At 37.1% G+C, this 19399-nt stretch overlaps 1 protein-coding gene across 2 annotated transcripts; it reads left to right on the top strand.

The window, feature by feature from the left end:
* The first annotated feature begins 614 nt into the window (after positions 1 to 614).
* htra4 (HtrA serine peptidase 4) lies at positions 615 to 19236 on the top strand. 2 transcript variants are annotated; one of them, XM_088624193.1, is made up of 9 exons: positions 618 to 1502; positions 6606 to 6705; positions 7726 to 7930; positions 9312 to 9506; positions 10649 to 10681; positions 14954 to 15068; positions 15928 to 15985; positions 16153 to 16248; positions 17987 to 19236. In XM_088624193.1, the coding sequence occupies exons 1-9, from the start codon at positions 1082 to 1084 to the stop codon at positions 18150 to 18152; spliced, it is 1389 nt and encodes a 462-aa protein (XP_088480319.1). In that variant the 5' UTR covers positions 618 to 1081; the 3' UTR covers positions 18153 to 19236. The 2 variants fall into 2 exon arrangements, with proteins under 2 accessions (XP_088480320.1, XP_088480319.1); XM_088624194.1 differs by lacking the exon at positions 16153 to 16248 and having other exon boundaries at positions 615 to 1502.
* Positions 19237 to 19399: the final 163 nt, after the last annotated feature.

Below are 19399 nucleotides of genomic sequence, written 5' to 3'. Positions count from 1 at the left end.
CACATCATAAAGTAATATAGTTGTCCCTATTTGTACATTAGGCAGTCGATATTACATTGTCAGGGCCTTAGCATTACTTTTCAGGTTTAACCCATAGACATACTGAACTGCCTGTACCCTCCTATTTCAATTCTGCACTCTGTAAGTTAGCTATCCTGCCTGTCTTTGCAAAAAGGTGTACCCATTAATTTTATATTTGACCCTGTCATCTCCCCAACCATGAATTATTCCTATAATTTCATTGTTTCCTGATAACACAGTAGCCTAGATTTAAATTTTTTCTCCTTTTGCTTCTAGCATTTATATACTGTACATGCATCTAAAAATGTATGTGTTATGTGTTGCTCTTATATGGTATGTCTTCCTACTGTCGTTAATGTACAGTACCTTCTTTTGGGAAAAAAAACGTCTGTAGTACTATTTTAGTTTTTTTTTTTTAAATGACCACGAGTCAGTACATTTCTCAGAAATTACGTACTTTAATTTTAAAGCGTTCTGTTATTAACGATATGTAAATGTACCAGCTCCAAAATGAGGGTGCAATTAACAATGAAGCGTTATCTCCCCTATTCGTGGACAGGTCGTAATACGGTTTCTAGACATCCTCCCACACACTAGCACACATACGTAAAGAACTTGGAAAGCAAGTTTAATTCCTGCATTCCGAGAGACCTTGCCGAGGTCGTTTTAAGGGCTTTGAAGAGAGTCTCAAAGTCAAAGCAGACGAAAACAGAATTCAGAAAGACATGTTAGAAAAACTGTGATTATGGTACTCCACATCGCAAACTAATCATTAGGTTTGTCGGCTTGAAGTGAAACTTTTTTTATTGTTTCATCCAAATAAACCTTTTTCCACTTTATTTTAGACTTGTAACCTTTTAACTGGAAAGGTTTGTGCCGCTGTGAAATATATTCTGTTTAACTTGCTGCTCAGAATGGATTACATAAATTTAAGTCTAAGAACTGAGGACTCTTTCCACCCAAAACAATAAGTCAGTCGATATTTTATTTTGATGACATATATTCAAACGACGTTACTTTTTGCGATTCAGACAAAAACTGTTCTCAGACACCTCTCAACATGACGATCAAGCTGTTGGCCCTTATCCTTTTAACATCTGTGGTTCATGCACGTTTATTAAAGAAAAGGCAAACGCTTTGCCCGGAGATATGTGATATTTCCCGCTGCCCCCCACTCCCGGATTCGTGCTTCTACGGGGAGGTGAAAGACGACTGCGGGTGCTGCGACATCTGCGCAGCGGGAGAAGGAGACCTCTGTGGCGGACGCGGTTTGGGGACCTGCGGCGAGGGGATGGTGTGCGTCTACCCACCAGAGAAGCGCAGGCACCGAGGTACATGCGTCTGCGCTGCCACCGAACCGGTCTGCGGCAGCGATGGAAGGACATATCCCAGCATCTGCCGACTGAGAGCCGAGAACAGAAGAGCTGAGCTAAACCAAACCCCTCCCGTAATCCTCATTCAGAAGAGTCCCTGCGATTCTGGTAAGTGAACCAGGACGTTACAACTAGGTCTTGAATATAGAACATAGAATATAATTTAATTGGCGATAAATAGGAAAATACAAATATAAGTTTCACGTCAGTTTTATGCATTAATTGATTATAATGTGTAGCATTTTTTTTATAAAGAAGCTTCACATTTCTATCTATTTTTAAATTAAAAAAAAGAATGCTAGGTCTGTTTACTGAAGTTTTTGGCACTGCTATTTCGACAACGTGTTGTTACAGTTGTTACTTATTTAAAATGGAACTTCAAATATACAGTACATACAGAATAAAAACAAATCCTGTATTATACAGTAGTTGTACTTGTTCAGCATTCTTATCATCAAACTTTCAGCCACAGGAAAATTCAAAATTTTATTTACTTCCTCCAACATTACATTTCTGCATTAACCTGCGTTCAGTCCAAGCAACTGCACTTCACATTTGAAGGACTGAATTTTATTTGTAATCAGAATACTTCTGAACATTCAGGATCTCTTACAATGTGATTGTAGAAAATCAGGCAAAGATAATCTAGTCACACATTATGCCAAAAAGCAATAATTTATCCGATTTTTACTGTGTGAAAAATTCTAGCAGAGGCTGATACCTGCCTCAGATACTCAGAAGTATCCAAACTAGGATTTATCTAAACTATGAAAGAAGTACATCTATGCACTGCAACCTGGAACAACAGCTAGATAAAGATTTAAACACTTAATTTGTCTTTCTCTTTGGCAGTGGCTTTGCAAAATGTTGATTTATTTATTGCACTGTACTGTGTTTAAACCTAACCCCGTTTTCTTTTTTAAGCGAACAAAATGCACACATGAAACATTAGTATTGTAACGCAACAGGGGTTCAGGCGGGCGCCCTTGCCACATTAGGTCGGCCCCGCATCGTCGGGGGCTCGAACCCGGGACTCCCGCGTCACTCAGCAGGGACCCAGCCCGGTGAGCCAGTAGCTATCCCACCCCGCTCTGACACCAATGTAACGCAACGGGGGTTCAGGCGGGCGCCCTTGCCGCATTAGGTCGGCCCCCCACCGTCGGGGGCTCGATCCCGGGACTCCCGCGTCACTCAGCAGGGACCCAGCCCGGTGAGCTAAAGAGAGATCTCCCTACAGCCCAGTAGCTGCAGTCCTGCTATCACAGGGAAGGGCGGTGATGTCACCGCTCTGGTAAGCCGGCTCTTACACAGTGTCTGTCGGCCGTAAGCGTTACACTCTCCCCCGCTTAAATCGCCGTCCCTGGCGAAGGGCTATCCCATCCTACTTCTCACACCAATGTAACGCAACGGGGGTTCAGGCAGGCGCCCTTGCCGCATTAGGTCAGCCCTGCACCGTTGGGGGCTCGAACCCAGGACTCCTGCGTCACTCAGCAGGGACCCAGCCCGGTGAGCCAAAGAGAGATCTCCCTACAGCCCAGTAGCTGTAGTCCTGCTATCACAGGGAAAGGCGGTGACGTCACCGCTCTGGTAAGCCGGCTCTTACACAGTGCCTGTCGGCCGTAAGCGTTACAGTATCATCTTTCCTTGTTTGGGGGTGTGAATAAATTCAACTCACTTCAAAACTAGACCAGGTGACAGAGAAGATGTCATAGGTGAAAATGCCCAAACTCCTAATGCATAACAGTTAGATTCTTTCAGATTTTACAAATTGAGATTTGCTACAGAAGACAGCAACAGGTGTTACCGAGGTCTTGTTCTGTCATTACATTTAAATTCATTTTAAAAGACAAACATGAGGTTTAAATATTAGATATAGTCCTTTATGTTTCATTTTCATTAATATAATCTGTACAAATGCCTGAGACTCAAAAAGCTGAAATGGACCAGATTGCTGTGGACATCAATAACATCAATTTTTTTATTCCTCTCATCATGTAATATTACATCTCTTAATAAAACCTGTGCTGCTGCCAGCTCCATCCAGGAGCCGAGTTTCTCCTTGATGTTGACTAGCAACAAAGCAGTTTGGTAACTTTGTGTTCTGTAAGCCGATCATGAGTGTAAGCGAGCCTCTGTACCCTGAAGGGACAATGAGGGAGTTTACCAATTCTTTGCAATTTACTCTTTAACCAACACACCTAGGGGTCTCAAACTGTGCTTACATTACTTGCTTCTCATTACTTAGATTTCGAAAGATGAAAAAGTATTTGGCATGCTGGAAGACAAATCGTGAGATATGGCATGATGGCCATTTCCATTTCCATGTGAGCCCATTGGACATGTTGACATCACAGTCAATGGGGCATGAAGTGCAGAGATGGGTGATGCTGGTGGTACTGTAGACCATTAATATGTCTCTCTATTTAAAAGTAGTTAAAAGTTACTAGAGGGAAAACGCAAAAAATGTTATTTATGTCAATAAATGTCAGCTGATGTGAATTGAATCTTTCCTTAAGGAATGGCATGTCAAATATTCTCAGTTTCCATGTAGATTCTTATTAAATCTGCGAAACACTTTACTTCATTAAGCAGTCTCTTTGAAAATAGTGCTTAATTATAATAGGCCATTTTTATCTAGAGTCTTATTTTGTATTCCTTTCCCTTCTTCCCTTATTATTAAGAACCCTTTGAAGTTCACGTGTAAAACAGCTTTCTGGTATAGTATAGACAATATTATTGGGTTTGCAACCCGGTTATAATAAAATAAACATTTTAGTAAAAATAACATGAACAGCAATGCTGTTGATTCTGATAGTCCTGATGCCCGCTTTGCACGTACTGCAATACTTAAAGTAAAATCTGTATGCTGAAATCTTTAACTCTCCTTATCAGAACCCCAGGTACTCAGGCAGTCTTGCCAAAGGTTCTGCAGCAGTCTGACTCAAGAGCCTGGAGGGACAGAATGCATGGAGCAAGGAGATAGAGTTTGCATATCTCCCTCCCTGACATCAAACTCAGCTGCCGAAACAAGACTTGGCTTGATTTTACACACTGGAATGCGGTGTGCATATCTATCAAGAACAGAATTGGTTTCTACTAAAACTGAATGTGTATACATATATATGTATACTGATTATGTATTTATTTTTGCAGATAAGTCAATAGAAAACAAATTATCTTTTACAGTGGTCTGGATAGGCATTTTCACAGCAGGGCAAAACAGCTGTATTTTGCCAAGCACCCAAGTGTCAATATACAGTATAAACAGATTGAAGACATCAACTTAAATCATTCCAAACAAAAGAAATGATGGATTTTGAAATATGTTTACCAAAAGTAAATTTAACCTTACAGAGTTCATGAATTCTTCACCCATAACTTATGTTTCTTGTTGTCTTACATATGCTAGAGGTCAAAATAAGAAGAAGGAAGCAAAGATTTTTGTCTCCATAGACTACAGAACTCATGTTTTGGAACAGCATGTAATATCATATTTTTGTTTATCGGAAACAGACTTACAATGATAAAGACCTTCCTAATTAATGTAAAAACACATCTAAACCAGAAAGTTTAGACAATTTAAGTCAGTTCCCCTTCTGAAAAAGTTTTATTCATCATAACTGTTTCTTATGCTTTCTGAGTCGAATTTGTGTTAGAAAGAGTCACCCCTAACTTTAATCTGTTACAGTACATTTACTGTACTGTATGTCAATTAAACCGGTGTTTTTATCAATTTCCTGGGACAGTACCATCACATTTTGCCAACCTATAACAGTCTATCGCTTATAATTGGGTTTTCATTACCTATGATGCCTATTTCCAAAATATTACTCAAACTGATCAGCATTACAGAATACTGGAGAATCACACTAATTTGTGCTTGTATTGGCAGCTGTTTGTGTCTGCTGATGTTTAAGTCATACTGTAAATATCCAAATAGGAAATAGTGTAGATCAACTTTGAATTCCCTTTTCTACTAAGCAATCCTTATTAAATGACTTAAAATCCATTGCATTTACAGTAAATATCAAAAAGCAGTTAACATAAAAGATAACAATTCTGAAATCTAACACTTAAAGGCTGTGTTAAAAACAAAAAATGTACGTTTGGACAATTATTGCACTCTGTGTCTAAACACACCTTATTTCTTCAGTGTGTGAATTTCCAGTGAAACCCCACAGGGCCAGAATGAAAGATCTATTGAGTTTATTAATTGAAGCACAAAATTAAAAAACACTGCGTCACTCTGAATGCTTTCAATTTTCCATTGACAGCTCCATGAAAGAGTTCTACCTCAGCTTTGGATCTCTTGCAATGAATTTGGTTTTACAAGATATGTTTAATCACATTGAAAAAAGCCAAAATTCTCTTTGTTATCATGAGATGAGTTATCAAGTAATCATGAGATTCACTCCCTTTAATAGGCACCTCTGTAAAAAAGCCTCTGTTTTTGCTTTTTTTTCCCCTTGGAATCATGTTGGGATTTGTTGGCCAAGCTGATTTGTATATTGAAAGCAACACGTCATGCCAAAACCAACAGTCTGCTCTGCTGCAACACTTCAAACTGTACAGTATGTTTTGAATTCTATTTAGTCTGGCAAAACTTTACGCACTTGTGATTTGGAAACTGCAGACCTCTCTCAAACAAGCTTCTGGAGCATCTTAAATAATTACCATACTGTACATTTCTAACAAATATCTTAATAATAAAAGACTCTTCACTGGTACAAACAGCGCATTATTTTCTTTTCTAAGATGAAAACATGGATGTACTGTACAACACATACTGTAAATTACCAAACTAGAAATATGAAAATCTCTGTTACTCATCTCAAGTGTAATGTTTCTTACAGTGTTCTGGTCTTCTAATACAAAGTGAAACATATTTTCTAAATGTTCTGTCTAATATGAAGTTCCCCAGCAGGGCATGTTAAGGTGTCCTAAATATCACATATATTAACATCACCAAAATGCTTGTGCTATATTACTCTTTAAAACTCACCTACATTTTATTTACCTTATGAGACAATAGGCTTAAAAAATAAAACAAACATTTCTAGAAACTACAAGAAAGAATAAATTACCCTGTCTCCCAGGATTCTAAATGGACATAGGAAATGTTCCTATTTTTAATCCATTCTTGTAGTGGTCCCACACCTTTTCATTCAACATGTACTGTAATTAAAATCTGCACATGATTCTCATGCCCAGGTCCCCAGAATCCTGATAGTCTCCGGTACAAGTTCAACTTCATCGCTGATGTGGTGGATAAGATTGCCCCAGCTGTGGTACACCTGGAACTGTTCCGTCGGTAAGCTGTGGCTCTGGGGTAAAGAACTGATATAATGAATAAATATCCTAATAATTTAATGCCAGTCAATTTAAAATAGACCTGGACAAGCCATTTTGAAGTTTACAGTGCTTTAACAAAGCAATCCCCGTGTGTAGCTCAAGAGACTGCCATGGCTCATATCATTAACTCTTTGGTTATTCCAGCTGCCTATTCAATAAAATGGATCCCATAAATTAGCTGACTGACCACAGTGCACAGGGTTGAGTGCATCACATTAAGTATCATCAAACTTTAACATTAACTCAAACTTTCTTCAAGGATCTGAAACAATACGGTTCATGTACAGTAAATGGAATGAAATCAAGTTCTTAATATTTTAGCTCATTCAATCCCCCAAAGATCTACACCAGACCTTAAAGTAACTTTATAGGCAATACTGCTTTGCCACTTCCTAACTTTCACAAAAACTGTGGACAAAAAAAGGACATTTAAAAATGAAGAAAACTGATGAAATATAGCATTTTAAATAATATCTGAGACTGGTCTGCATAGGCTTTGGTTTCCCTGGCTGTTTCCAAGCTTCAATGACTGGGACAGATTTTATGGCATAACAAATAAAAGAAATTCAAACCTAAAACAAAACTAATTTCCATGCTTAAATACAGTCTTCCATTTCTATGATTATTATGTCTCCCTCTATAAACTAAAATTTCTAGAATGACTAGTCATATGCATACATACTGGCCCCTGTTTAAACCTTCAGGGTCAGTGTTTCAGTCTGCTTGTCTTGCTAAGGCTCATGGCTAACTTTAAACAATGTTATTCAATAATTCAAAAACTGAAATTAATACAGTATACAGTATAGTATACTTAGTACATGTAGTTTATAACATGGTATTTGTTAACCTACTGTATACTGTATCTCTGTGTGTGTTTGCACACAAGCATAATTGTGCCTGCAGTAAAGTACACTTTGTACATAAAGAAGTACAAAACTTTAGCATTGGTATCGATCTTTTAAAATACATTTCTTTTTAGACTGCCCTTCACCAACCAGGAGATTCCTGTGTCAAGTGGCTCAGGGTTCATTGTGTCCGAGGATGGATGGATTGTCACCAATGCTCACGTTCTGACCAATAAACAGCGCATCAAAGTAGAGCTGAAGAGTGGCGCCCAGTATGATGCCAAGGTCAAGGATGTGGACCAAAAACTGGACATCGCACTCATTAAAATTGAACCAGACGTAAGTCACATAGTCATGTCAGTCAGTCAAGGGCCAGTCAGACTGAAAGCAGTCTATTAAATCAGTTCTTTGAAGAAGAAATCAGTCCTTCGAAGATTTTGCATACTGTTCTTGTTCAGTATGTTACTGTTCTTTGTTTTGTTCCATTCTGAAGTCCTGAAAGTACTTTTTCTAGTGGTATGAAACACTGCTATTTCAAAGTTGTTGATAGTTTGACCATCTCTGCAATTTAGCAAATTATTTTTTGTTACATTATTGAATAAATTGGTCTTTCTTTTAATTTCCCCCAAAATATTGTTAACTCTTTTAAAATAGTAAGAATGTCACAAATAAGGATGCCACCTTATAGATCTTCTATATTTCTATGCACAATAAAACCCCATCAATACTCTAATATTACAATGACTTTGGGGAAGAGGAGAAAAACTCCCTGCGACTGTAATGATGAGGAAATCTTTCAATCTGTGACAATTAAACTGTCACGAGTTCCTAGCAGGGGATCGAACTGTTAGCAGTGATTGAGTGGGATTTCATGCCCTCGGGCCTGATAAACCACAAGCATGAGACTCAGGCAGTAAAATCACATTTTCCTCTAATAAGAGCAGACAGGCATTGACAAGCCAAGCAGGTGAAGGTGTTTCTTTAGAGACTTGTGAGACATTTGGTTAAAATTAAAACAGGCTTATTTTACATATAGCTTTTATACAGTTATGCTACTGATAAGATGCAGTCTCCAGCTGGCAGTCGTTTGCTGTGATTAACCAGAAATCAGACAGCAGTGTCAGCGCAGTAGCTGGTGAGGTAGCATGGCAGCTCACTGCACATCTTCGTGTATGTGATCCCCAGAATGCTTTAAAAATCCCACCCTACCACCAAAAATCAACACCAGACCCTTCTTATTGTTTTTCCAACACTGCTGAAAATTGACTAATCTAATGGACAACACACAATCTCGCAGCCTGCCCACCTGAGACAAATATCAATGTCAAAATAAGTCTTTGCCAATATTTTCAAATAGTATTACATGATGAGTCACAGGTCTTTTCATATCAATAATGGGTAGTTGACTAGGACATGTTCTATAAAGAAGCAGTTTGAGTATCACCTGCCTTTTGAATTAAAGGTTATATGAAATGTAGGTTTCTGACTTAATTCTTCATATATCTGTTTAAACCAGCTAGAAAATAACATAAAGTGTTGCCTTGTAACAAATACTTTATTAATAAAGATACTGTACTGCACCTCCCTGTTTTTATTTGCAATATACAAGGAAACCCTAACAATATTAATAAAACACAGTTTCCCCTAATTTTGCTATGCCAAGATTGTCCATTTACAACAGTGGAAAATCAGAATTTATACAGAGCCTTGTGTGATTTAGAGCCACCTGCCAGTGCTCCTACTGGGCCGTTCTGCTGACCTGCGGCCAGGGGAGTTTGTGGTGGCAGTGGGAAGCCCCTTCTCTCTCCAGAATACAGTGACCACTGGCATTGTCAGCACCACCCAGAGAGGGGGGCGAGAGCTGGGACTGAAGGACTCTGACATGGAGTACATCCAGACTGATGCCATCATCAATGTGAGTTTTCAAGGGGGTGGTGCAAACTGCCACGGCTTGGGGAATTTCAGCTTGAACCTGCAAGACCAACCAGTTCACAAACTCCTCAATGCTTTGTCTTTGGACGATTTCCCCAAAATATTTTTTTTTATATATTGCATTACCCATCTGGTACTGGAGATCCTGGATCATGCAGGTCCTAAAGTAGGGCTCTTCAACTTGTGGCCTTTACATTCATCTCCATATCGGCCATATTGATCCTGCTGATTATCAATTCAAATAATTGAATTGGTTATAGCTGGTTATCGCAAAATGGTGAAATAAAGCACAGTGGCCGCAGGTTGAATAGCAGTGTTTTAGAGATTTCTTTAATCTATATCCTTCTAAGGACTTTAGAAAAATGACAATAGCAAAGGTGCAGTTAAAGGGGAACACGTTTTACACGTTAGGTGTATATATTTTGTATATAATTATTATATTTTGGGGTTTGAAAGAATCAGCATTGATGAGTGTAATTCAAACCACAATGAAAGTAAAATGTACACAGTAACATGCAAAACCTCCAATTCATGTAATGAAATAGACTATATTCTATTGCCAGATTCTGCAATTCAGAACAAGGCAGCAAAGTATCCAGTGAGGTGAAGCGGCCCTTTCACATTGTAAACAAGCAGGCTTGTGAATACATCTCTTTTAATCCAGTAGAAATATTGCTCTCGACTTTGACACAGTGTTGCCAAAAAAATACAACATGTTAACTCTACATGCAGATTGCGTTTAATTTCTGCTGCACAACCCGTCCTTATCCTCTCGTACAGTTATAGTGAGTAGTGACCAGGGAGAGCCAATTCACGCCGCAATCTTTGCAAACTCCGGACAGAATAGCGATTATACAGTATAGTATTTTCACAAGTAAGTTCACTATTTAGAGCTTAATTTAGAATTTGTAAAATTTTGCAATGCTGTCATTTCATTTATTTTGTTACCAAGATTTAATAACCTGTCTGAGAAATTGAGACTGCAGTTCCCCTTGAAGGAGATTAGAGTGAAACAAAAAACAGAAACATTGTGCCCTTAACACTTTGAGGGCCCCCATACAGTTTTTATATGTGAGTATATCAAATATCATGCCTCTGTTACATTGTTTTTATATTCTCTTCCAGTATGGGAACTCAGGAGGACCGCTGGTTAACTTGGTAAGAAATTGAAAAAAAAATATCATATCTGAATTCTAAACATACACCATACTGTATATTCTGAAACACTCAGTTAAACTTTGCATACCTTCGACAACTTTTCAAACTTTGTGGAATTATTATGTGGAATCATTGCAAGAAAAATTTCATTACAACATACCAGTAAACCACGACTTATTGAAACTGACTGTAAATCACACTTAATTGTGGAATTTAGTTTTACCATCTGCTGTAACATTGGCAGCTGCTTCTAGACAACAGGAAAGATTTGTGAATATGCAGGTTAAGCACTCTTACAAAGGTCATGCTAAACTGATATTGATGTAGTCTTGGCAAGTGGTCACTTTTCCTGATTAATCAGAAAAAAATGTCATTAGACGTTTCTTCACATTCAGCAAAATAAAAAAATGTATAAAGCAACTGAACATAAATAGCTTCTGATTTTTGTGACAGAAGGGAATATGTTGGTTTAGCAGACCAGAGTTAATCGAAAACTGAATAAATAGAGAAGGTAGGTAATGGAGGTTATCAACTTAGAAATTACCCAGGGACTCTTTCAGGATTCAAGGATTTAAATCATTAGGAGAGGACAAGACACTGATGCCCTTTTTTCAAGTTTCTGAACATCACGCCAACAGTTCAGGAGTTCAGAAGCAGTGACAGATGGCGCAGTCAAAACCGACATCACAGCAGCACAATCCTTTCTGCTAAATCATGCTGGCAACCCACACTTCACTGTAAATTAAGGTGGAAAGAAACACACTGTGCTGGGAATGTTTCTCCTAGCTGTTGTTTTAAGACTGTCTTGGATTAAAAACACCTTGCTTTTTGGGCACAAGCTGCCTTTATGGGCAGTCCAGCTGCAAACATGTGGAGTGTGAGAAGGCCTGCAACTGTTTTTTCTGTGAGCTGGGGTTTTAATTTTCTGCCATTACTTAAACCTGGGAGCTATTTGGATCATCTTCTTTCAGGACAGAATGGTTTTTAGCATGTCTAGATCTATGATAACTGGAAAAAAGATTAGAATACTAAATTGTTTAACATTCCAAATTGGAGCACATATGTTTCTTGTATGATTGTGCTTTTAAGTGTGTGAGAAGTATTGTGTCCCCATGCTTTTACTTTCATCTTTCGTTTTGGAATATTCAGAACTAAAAGAGAAGCATAAACACCTAACGTGTAAAACATAGAAATGATTACTTTTATGTTTATGAACATCTCAATATTATTTAACCATTTTCGTCCACAACGAGAAGTCTTCAACTGAGATGTGATTAAAGTAATCCTTCAATATGACTGGAGATTAAAATAGAATGTTGTGTTTATTTTTTAACCTTATATATTACTCGATATACAATATGAAAAACTTCAATTTCATATTACTCTTTCAGAAAGAACATAACACTAAAATAGCTTTAAAACCCTAAAACCGTATATCTTCATTGTAATCTTAAACATTATAATCTTAAACAGTTTGTGTGACTTTCAGATTTTGTTTGTAAAAGATATTTGTTGTATTTAGAGTTTTTCTCACAAATAAGGACAAAAGCAAATTTACAAGGAGTCTTCTGCTAATATATTATCCTTTCTTTTGAATACAGCTCAAAGGATTAGAGCCTAATTCTACTTCTTACTGAGTCTGTGTCAATGTGAACATGATTAGAAGCTTAGTACTCTCCTAGTTATACAGTATATGAAGAAATTAACTGACGGGGTTCTTAAAAAACACTACACATGCTTTTTAACAGATGGCAACTATAATCATCAAAGATGGCAAAGAAGGGATCAAATCTGACTCGTTTTATTATTGAAAAATAAGTAAGATTTTGGAAGTCCCATTACATTTAAAATATCTGCAGTGAGTCATTTCTTTGTAGTGTCTGACAGTAAATCCTTCAAGGACAGTATTTTTTTCTACCTTGCAGGCATTGACAGTAAAGAACATTTACAAAAAAAAAACAGTACAACATCTGTGATTTCTGTGAGTTGGACATGAATCATTCTGTGCATTTTTCTGTTTCAAAAGTTAAACTGTTCTAAATCTTAAAAAATGCAGATAAAATCACCTGCATGATAAGAGTGTGCCCAACCCTGTACTTAGCACTTCGTGCTTTTGGCAGATTTCATTTTCATCCTTGAAATCGGAGAGGGAGAGCAAAGCATGAAATTGATTTATGGTGCCACAGCTCATGTTTAGTACTTAATAACAACAAAGGAATCTATGTGTTGACTAAAAGTTAAATTCAATTTTTATTTTTGTAGAAAAATCTTTTTTTCACTCCACATCAATTATTTAATAATTACTAGATTGGTCACAACTACGATCTTTCAACTTCTTTAGCATGATTTTGATAACCAGTGCATTTGTTCAATGTATATATAAGGCTCTTGCAATAACAACAGATTGAAACCAGAAAACATCTGTTATTCTGCTTAAAAGATCTTAAGACACAAGATACCCAAAGTGATTACATAGCAGGACAGAGTTTTGTGTAGATTTGTAGCAAGGTTTCTGGTTCTCAAATCAAAAATGAATTTCTTTTGGAAGACTAATCTACCATTTTGTATCATCTCCTGGAATAAGTTATCGTTCCTCTTGTTTTGGTTGGGAATATCTCTTGGGTGACGCTGCATAATACCAAACAGGTGTTAGAATTGCTTGTTATACAGACCCAGTGGGCTCTTTAAAGGCTTCTAATTAAAAATATTATAGTGTGAAAATCAGTCAAAATGGTGTTTAACATATTAAATGTCTTGTAATGGGAAGGCCTCAAAACTTTACTGAAGCTACATGCTAATAAATCTTCTTACATTTGATATAAATATACTCCTTATATACTGTATAACACCTACGTACAATACAATAACAAACCTGACAATGGAATACAGGTTGTTATAAAGCACTGTCGTAGTGCAAAAATATACTATATACAGTACTAAAATATATAAGGAACAAGTAATAGGTTTATTCCATGCTGAAAAGAGAAGAAAGAAAACAACGTTTCGGCTGTGGAGCTCCACACCTGAACTACTAAAAATATAATATTTACTTAGTAAAAGTGTATTTTAACAGGAGAGTGTAAGAATTAAAATTAATAATATATACTTCCCATGAGCAGCTGTGGAACCAATCAGCTGGAGTAAGGCATTTATTTTCATTGCCTCAGAGTACACATTTTCACTTTTCACTGATTTTCCTATTAAGATTTCTAAGTGCTAATCGGGTGCAGAATGATAGCTACAGTACTGTATATTCCAAATGGCAGCAATTCAGTAGACACCCAGTTGTGTTTTTTATATAATTCACTTCAGTTAAAAGTGAGATGTAAGTGCTAAAGAACTGATTTTTTTAAGTATTCAGAATCCATCACATCAACAGCAGGAGTCAGTCATGTTTTCTGTTAACTACTCTTTTGCGCTCAAGGCTATGGCAGATGTACAATACAGGTAATAGTTCTTAGAGACTATCCTAATAAACTCGTAGTGAGATATACAACTTGAAGCATACCTTTCTCTTAAACTGCTTCACATCTCTCACTATTTTAACATTTGTTTTGAAATCAGCAATGTACAAGCTGGAGGAACATAAGAGCCAACACTCATTCTACATTGTACATTCTCTAAAACACAAAATGCCAAATTCTTATTAGATGGCAACTTCAGAAGAGAGTCTGTCTTGAAGTCTAGGACACCAGCAAGTGGCACACCCAGCCACAGTTCCCAGCTCGCACACTGTAGATTGAACCAGTCAGATCTAGGTAATAGGCAGCAGGACTGATCCAGGCAGAAGGCAAAATGAGAAAGAAACATACAGTAGAGGCTTTGGTCCTTATTTTCCCTGTGGTTAAATGATGATCAGATTAGATTATACTAGATTTAAGATTTCTGTTTTCTTAGACCAGGCTTTTTAAAAGATTTCTGGATACAACTAAGTGAAGTTAAAACATTGGTTCATTCAGAACAATGATAAATAAAAACCTAAGGAACCAATTTTCAGAAAATGTACAGCTGATGATGTGCTAGAATAGCAAAATTTGTCTCCCTATTAAGGAACAAATTGGTCCCCTCAAGTAACATTAGAACACTGTGTGTTTTACAGATAAAATATTCTAGAATTAACATTTTTCTGAAGCTTTTTTTTAGCTTTTCTTCTGTTTTGTGAGTTTATCCTAATCAACCTATGTTTTCCTCATATTTTAGTGCACTATGTTTTATCAGCTAACAAGGACGGCATCAGTTTTGGTAAAAGTATGTTTTGTTGTTTATTTGAAGGATGGTGAAGTCATCGGAATAAATACTTTGAAGGTAACAGCTGGCATATCCTTTGCAATCCCTTCAGATAGAATACGCCAGTTCCTCGCAGAATCCTATGATCGACAGATAAAGGGTAAGAGGGACTGTAGTAACTCTCAAAGCTGAAGCATTTTTAGCTGTTAAAAAAAACAGTCGACAGATAAAACCACAACTAACCCTGTAAACTCCAAGTAAGTGCTAAAATTAGTTAAATGGTTTACAAAATAAGTGCTCTAATAAAGCAACTAAATGTGTGATACCTATTTGTAGTGTATGATTAATGAAGCACTTTCTCTGGTATTTTCAAAATTAGAGGTTTTGAACTTTAAGGCCATGATAAGAATCTCTCCACCTAACCTAATAAATAAATTACACCCCTAGCCTCATCTTAGGTCATGACTTTGTCCCCTCAACAAGATTGACTGTAGGTGAAAGTCTTCTGCTGCTGTTCACCTAGGTTGCAGAATACAGTTCTTTGAGATCAGGAATTCAGAGCTCCTGTTTCCAACCTTTACCTTAAAGCATGTTTAAAGTGAAATTTCTATAGATTAATTATTTTCGAATGAAGTAAAGTCTCATTCTTTGATTTCTGTTTTCCTCATTTTCATTGTACTTTACATGACGAGATTTGTTATGAGAAGCAATCTGTAATGTAAAGTTCATTACTATTACATTAGTGAGCTAGACCACCAATAGTCAGACAGGTACTGTATAACAATGTAACAGAATGTAGAAATACAGTACGAGATCCACAAAAAAGAGATTTAAGTTTATACTGAGAGGCATTAAAAATAAAACGAATGCCATTGGTTCCAATGTTAATTGGATTTTGTGAAGCATCTCAGTATAGTTAAGAATAACCAAAAAATACAGTACATAAATTTATAATACCAACAGAAAAAACATCCTCTTTCCTCTGCTTTTGGTGCAGTTGATTTTTGTTTAAATTCCAGGGAAGACGCTACCCAAAAAGAAGTACATGGGAGTCAGAATGCTGCAGCTTTCTCCAAAGTAAGGCAGAAGACTAGAAGCGCATTTTGACTTGTTCTTGCATATAATGTGATAGCTTCCATTATGACAGCAGTGGTACTGTATTATGTGCATATGGCTGGTACAGATTCTACAACTCATAACAAAAACACAGAGATTGAGTGATTTGCATTTTCTGCATTCCTCAGTTTAATTAGAGAGCTGAAGGACCGGGACAAGGATTTTCCAGATGTAAGCATGGGAGTCTATGTGTTTGAGGTGATTCCAGGGACAGCCGCAGCGAGGTAAGGACTAATGAGAGTCCCAGAACTCAAATATTGTTTTTATTCAACATACTGTAGAAAATCAAGAAAATGCTTCTCAACTCGCCTAGTTATTGACTAGAATATGATCTGTTCTCTCTGGGTACAGAGATAAGCTAAGGTTTTAGGTTTTCAATTTTTTACTCAGCTGTAGACTTTTAAAAAAATTAGTGTGTACAACTGTAACAATAGCCAATACATGTTTTAAATCTCACACACTGACAAATGTTGTTGTGAAACAACAGACACAGAGCAGAACGCTGAGGAGAATGTATGAATGATATACGAATGTACTCAACCTATTCACTAGTTTCTTGAGACAACTGGATAAAACCAAAAACCAAAAGAGATTTTCAACATTCTGCTAGGTTGAGCAGCTGTCTTGGACCCCCACTGAAGAGAATATTAGGCCAAGGACACCAATCCAGCTTCCTTTTTTATGATTCGTACTTCAATCAAATCAGCAGTTGGCAGCTTTGCTGGATATTGTCTAGTGGCCCTAAACAGCATGCAGAGTAATCCCAAGCCTACAAAAAGTTTGGAAGCACATCTATATGACTCAGAGATGTTTTTCCAATATTTCACCAACAGATCTTACCAGATGGAGATTGATTTAAGGTGCTTCTTTGTTCATTCACAAAAGGCCCAACATTATCTCTAACTGAAGTTTCTGGTGGTGGGCTAGTTACGTTTTAATTGTATTTGTGTGTTGGATCACAACAGTCCTTCTCTGCTTTATAAATATAGATCATTATGACCACTGGACTTTCTGCCAGGAGTGTCGAAAAAACAGCCTGCTATTATATTTGTTAAAGCTGAAAGGAAAATAGCATAAAAGTCATAGTCTAAATAAAAAGCTATAGAAAATAATTATGATAATATCACTTGACCAAGCAAAGTAGCTCAGGGGAACTGGTTAAAACTTTTAGTGAGCTTTCTCATTTTGTTTCTTCCATTCAATTACAAAGTGCTACATTTGGGGAAAGAAAAGACTACTTTTATAAGCAGTTGGCTTTGGCAGGCCATTTCAGTTTTAGAAAACATGAGAAAATATCTACCAAAAGACACATTTCAGTACTCCAATTTAAAAAGTTTCGGCTCTTTTTTATTCCTCTGACTCCCGGAAATAAGGCAGATGCTGCTACTGCTCCAGCAGCTGCTGCTGTGACAACATAACCTTTCATTAAACTTGCTGGCAATTGGGTAAAAGTATGTAAACAAACACTGATAGGCAGAATTGAGAAATGAGTCAGTCCAAGCACAGTGGTATCAAGGAAAATGCAAGGAGAAGGATGGAAGGCACAGATATAAAGAATGTGAATGAGCATGCCATGTTCCTGAATCCAGATTTCCTAGGCTGTCTGAAACTGAACTCGGGCCACGTACACTTGGCCCAGACACAGTCTTTACAGCAGTTGATCAGCTGTAACCAAGAAGCAGAAAGCTCAGTTTTAAGTGTCTTCCAAACATTTTCATTCAGCTGCTGAAACAAAAAACAAAAGGCAGGAAGGAGATGGTCATTCATGGCTGTTGGAGCTCAGGGGAAGCTCAGGGCAGCTTTGAGCCCACTCAGTGACAGTGCCTCCACAGTGTCATGTTGAGATCAGGGTTTGTGTGCTCAGTGCAGCCAGCACAGCCCTCGGGCCTCCACAAAGACTGGTCTATCAACCAGGACCCCTAGTACAAACAGTCGTCTTTCTGTTGTCGTTTCTTCCCCTAGCTCTGGCATGAAGGACCACGATGTGATTATCAGCATCAACAACCAATCTGTGAAAACCACAGAGGATGTGAGCGAAGCGGTCAAGTCCAGTAGCACGCTCTCTGTGGTGGTGCGCCGGGGAAATGAGGACATTATGCTCACTGTCGTTCCAGAAGAAATAGACTGATTGAAATGGACAAAAACTGGGTCTCAACAAAGACCTGCTGCCTTTTTCTAATGTATCCACAGAAAAAAATGTTCTTTAGCAGGTTTTCTGACTCCTCTGCCATACTGATTTTTGAACCTTACTTGCTGTTTGTTGCAAACAGACGTTTCTCAACTACTTTTCTGAAATAATCCATGCGTTTAGTTACGTTTCCCTATAGATGTGCTTTCAGATATTTTATGTAGACATCAATGGTTTGATTGGGGAAACTGGGTAAGGATATTAAGGGTTAGTTTATAGATTATCTCGTGATAAAGATAGATAGCACATCTTAAAAATGACAAAACATAATATAAAAGAGGATAAACACTGGAAAAAAAACATTGCTGATACAATTAATTTTTAAGGTAGCTTAGCCTTTTTTCTGATTTTTTCCTACAAGTTTTCAAGAATGATAATTGCAGTATTAAATAAGTTCAGCAAAGAGCAAAGATGTTTTCAGTTGGACAAAATTAGCACAATATCAAGATTCACACACAGCATATACTGTGTATAACAGACAAGAATAACTGAATACTGTTAAACTATGCAAAATATCATGCAATAAAGTTTAACATTAAAATGTAGGATTTAATAAGTTTTATATATGTCATTATTAGACTGTTCTAAAACAGAAGTTTGATTCTGACCTCTATTTCTTACTCTCCAATTTTGCAATAGGAAGCTAACTTTTGTCTTTGACAACAGACTGATTTCCAGTTACCCAATTCAGGACAAAGCATAAAAAATGAATTAAACAAAAAGCACTTAATCTGCCAAATTCTCAACAGCAGTGATATGTAATAACCTACATTCTATGAGTACAATGGTTCTTGCGATTGTGTGTAATGTTAAGGGTAATATACAAAGCACAGAGGCCTAAATGGACATTTCAACACAATTTAAAAATCAATCACAACATATTTTCCATATGTATTATACAGTCATTTTCATTTTACGATGACTTTACCTTAATAATTCTATGTAATTAATGAAGAATATAACCAACTGTGACGATACTAACTTTGAACTGAAAATCACAATAAAACCTTTAAGAAAAAAGAAACTACTGCCCTTTTTTACTACATAAAATTGCAAGTAGCAAGAGGAAGCCATTCCATCAATTATACACAAGTATCTAAATGGTGTATATGAGGATACAGCACAATCTGATCCACTCCAGTGGCTTGTAAACCTTTTTGTAAGTTATTTTTTTCTTAGTGTATCTG

Source organism: Lepisosteus platostomus, chromosome 3 (genome assembly GCF_059453375.1).
Source record: "Lepisosteus platostomus isolate fLepPlt1 chromosome 3, fLepPlt1.hap1, whole genome shotgun sequence".
In the NCBI taxonomy this organism is placed as follows: domain Eukaryota; kingdom Metazoa; phylum Chordata; class Actinopteri; order Semionotiformes; family Lepisosteidae; genus Lepisosteus; species Lepisosteus platostomus.
Note: the sequence above shows the minus strand (reverse complement) of the source record. Positions and strands in the feature narration are given on the sequence as shown.

Bases quoted from the DNA above. Each gene is read 5' to 3' on its own strand.
- htra4 (XM_088624193.1), top strand. From the start codon at position 1,082: ATGACGATCAAGCTGTTGGCCCTTATCCTTTTAACATCTGTGGTTCAT. The intron at 6,706-7,725 runs GTAAGCTGTGGC...ATTTCTTTTTAG, and splicing joins CACCTGGAACTGTTCCGTCG to ACTGCCCTTCACCAACCAGG. The intron at 7,931-9,311 runs GTAAGTCACATA...TGTGTGATTTAG, and splicing joins TCATTAAAATTGAACCAGAC to AGCCACCTGCCAGTGCTCCT.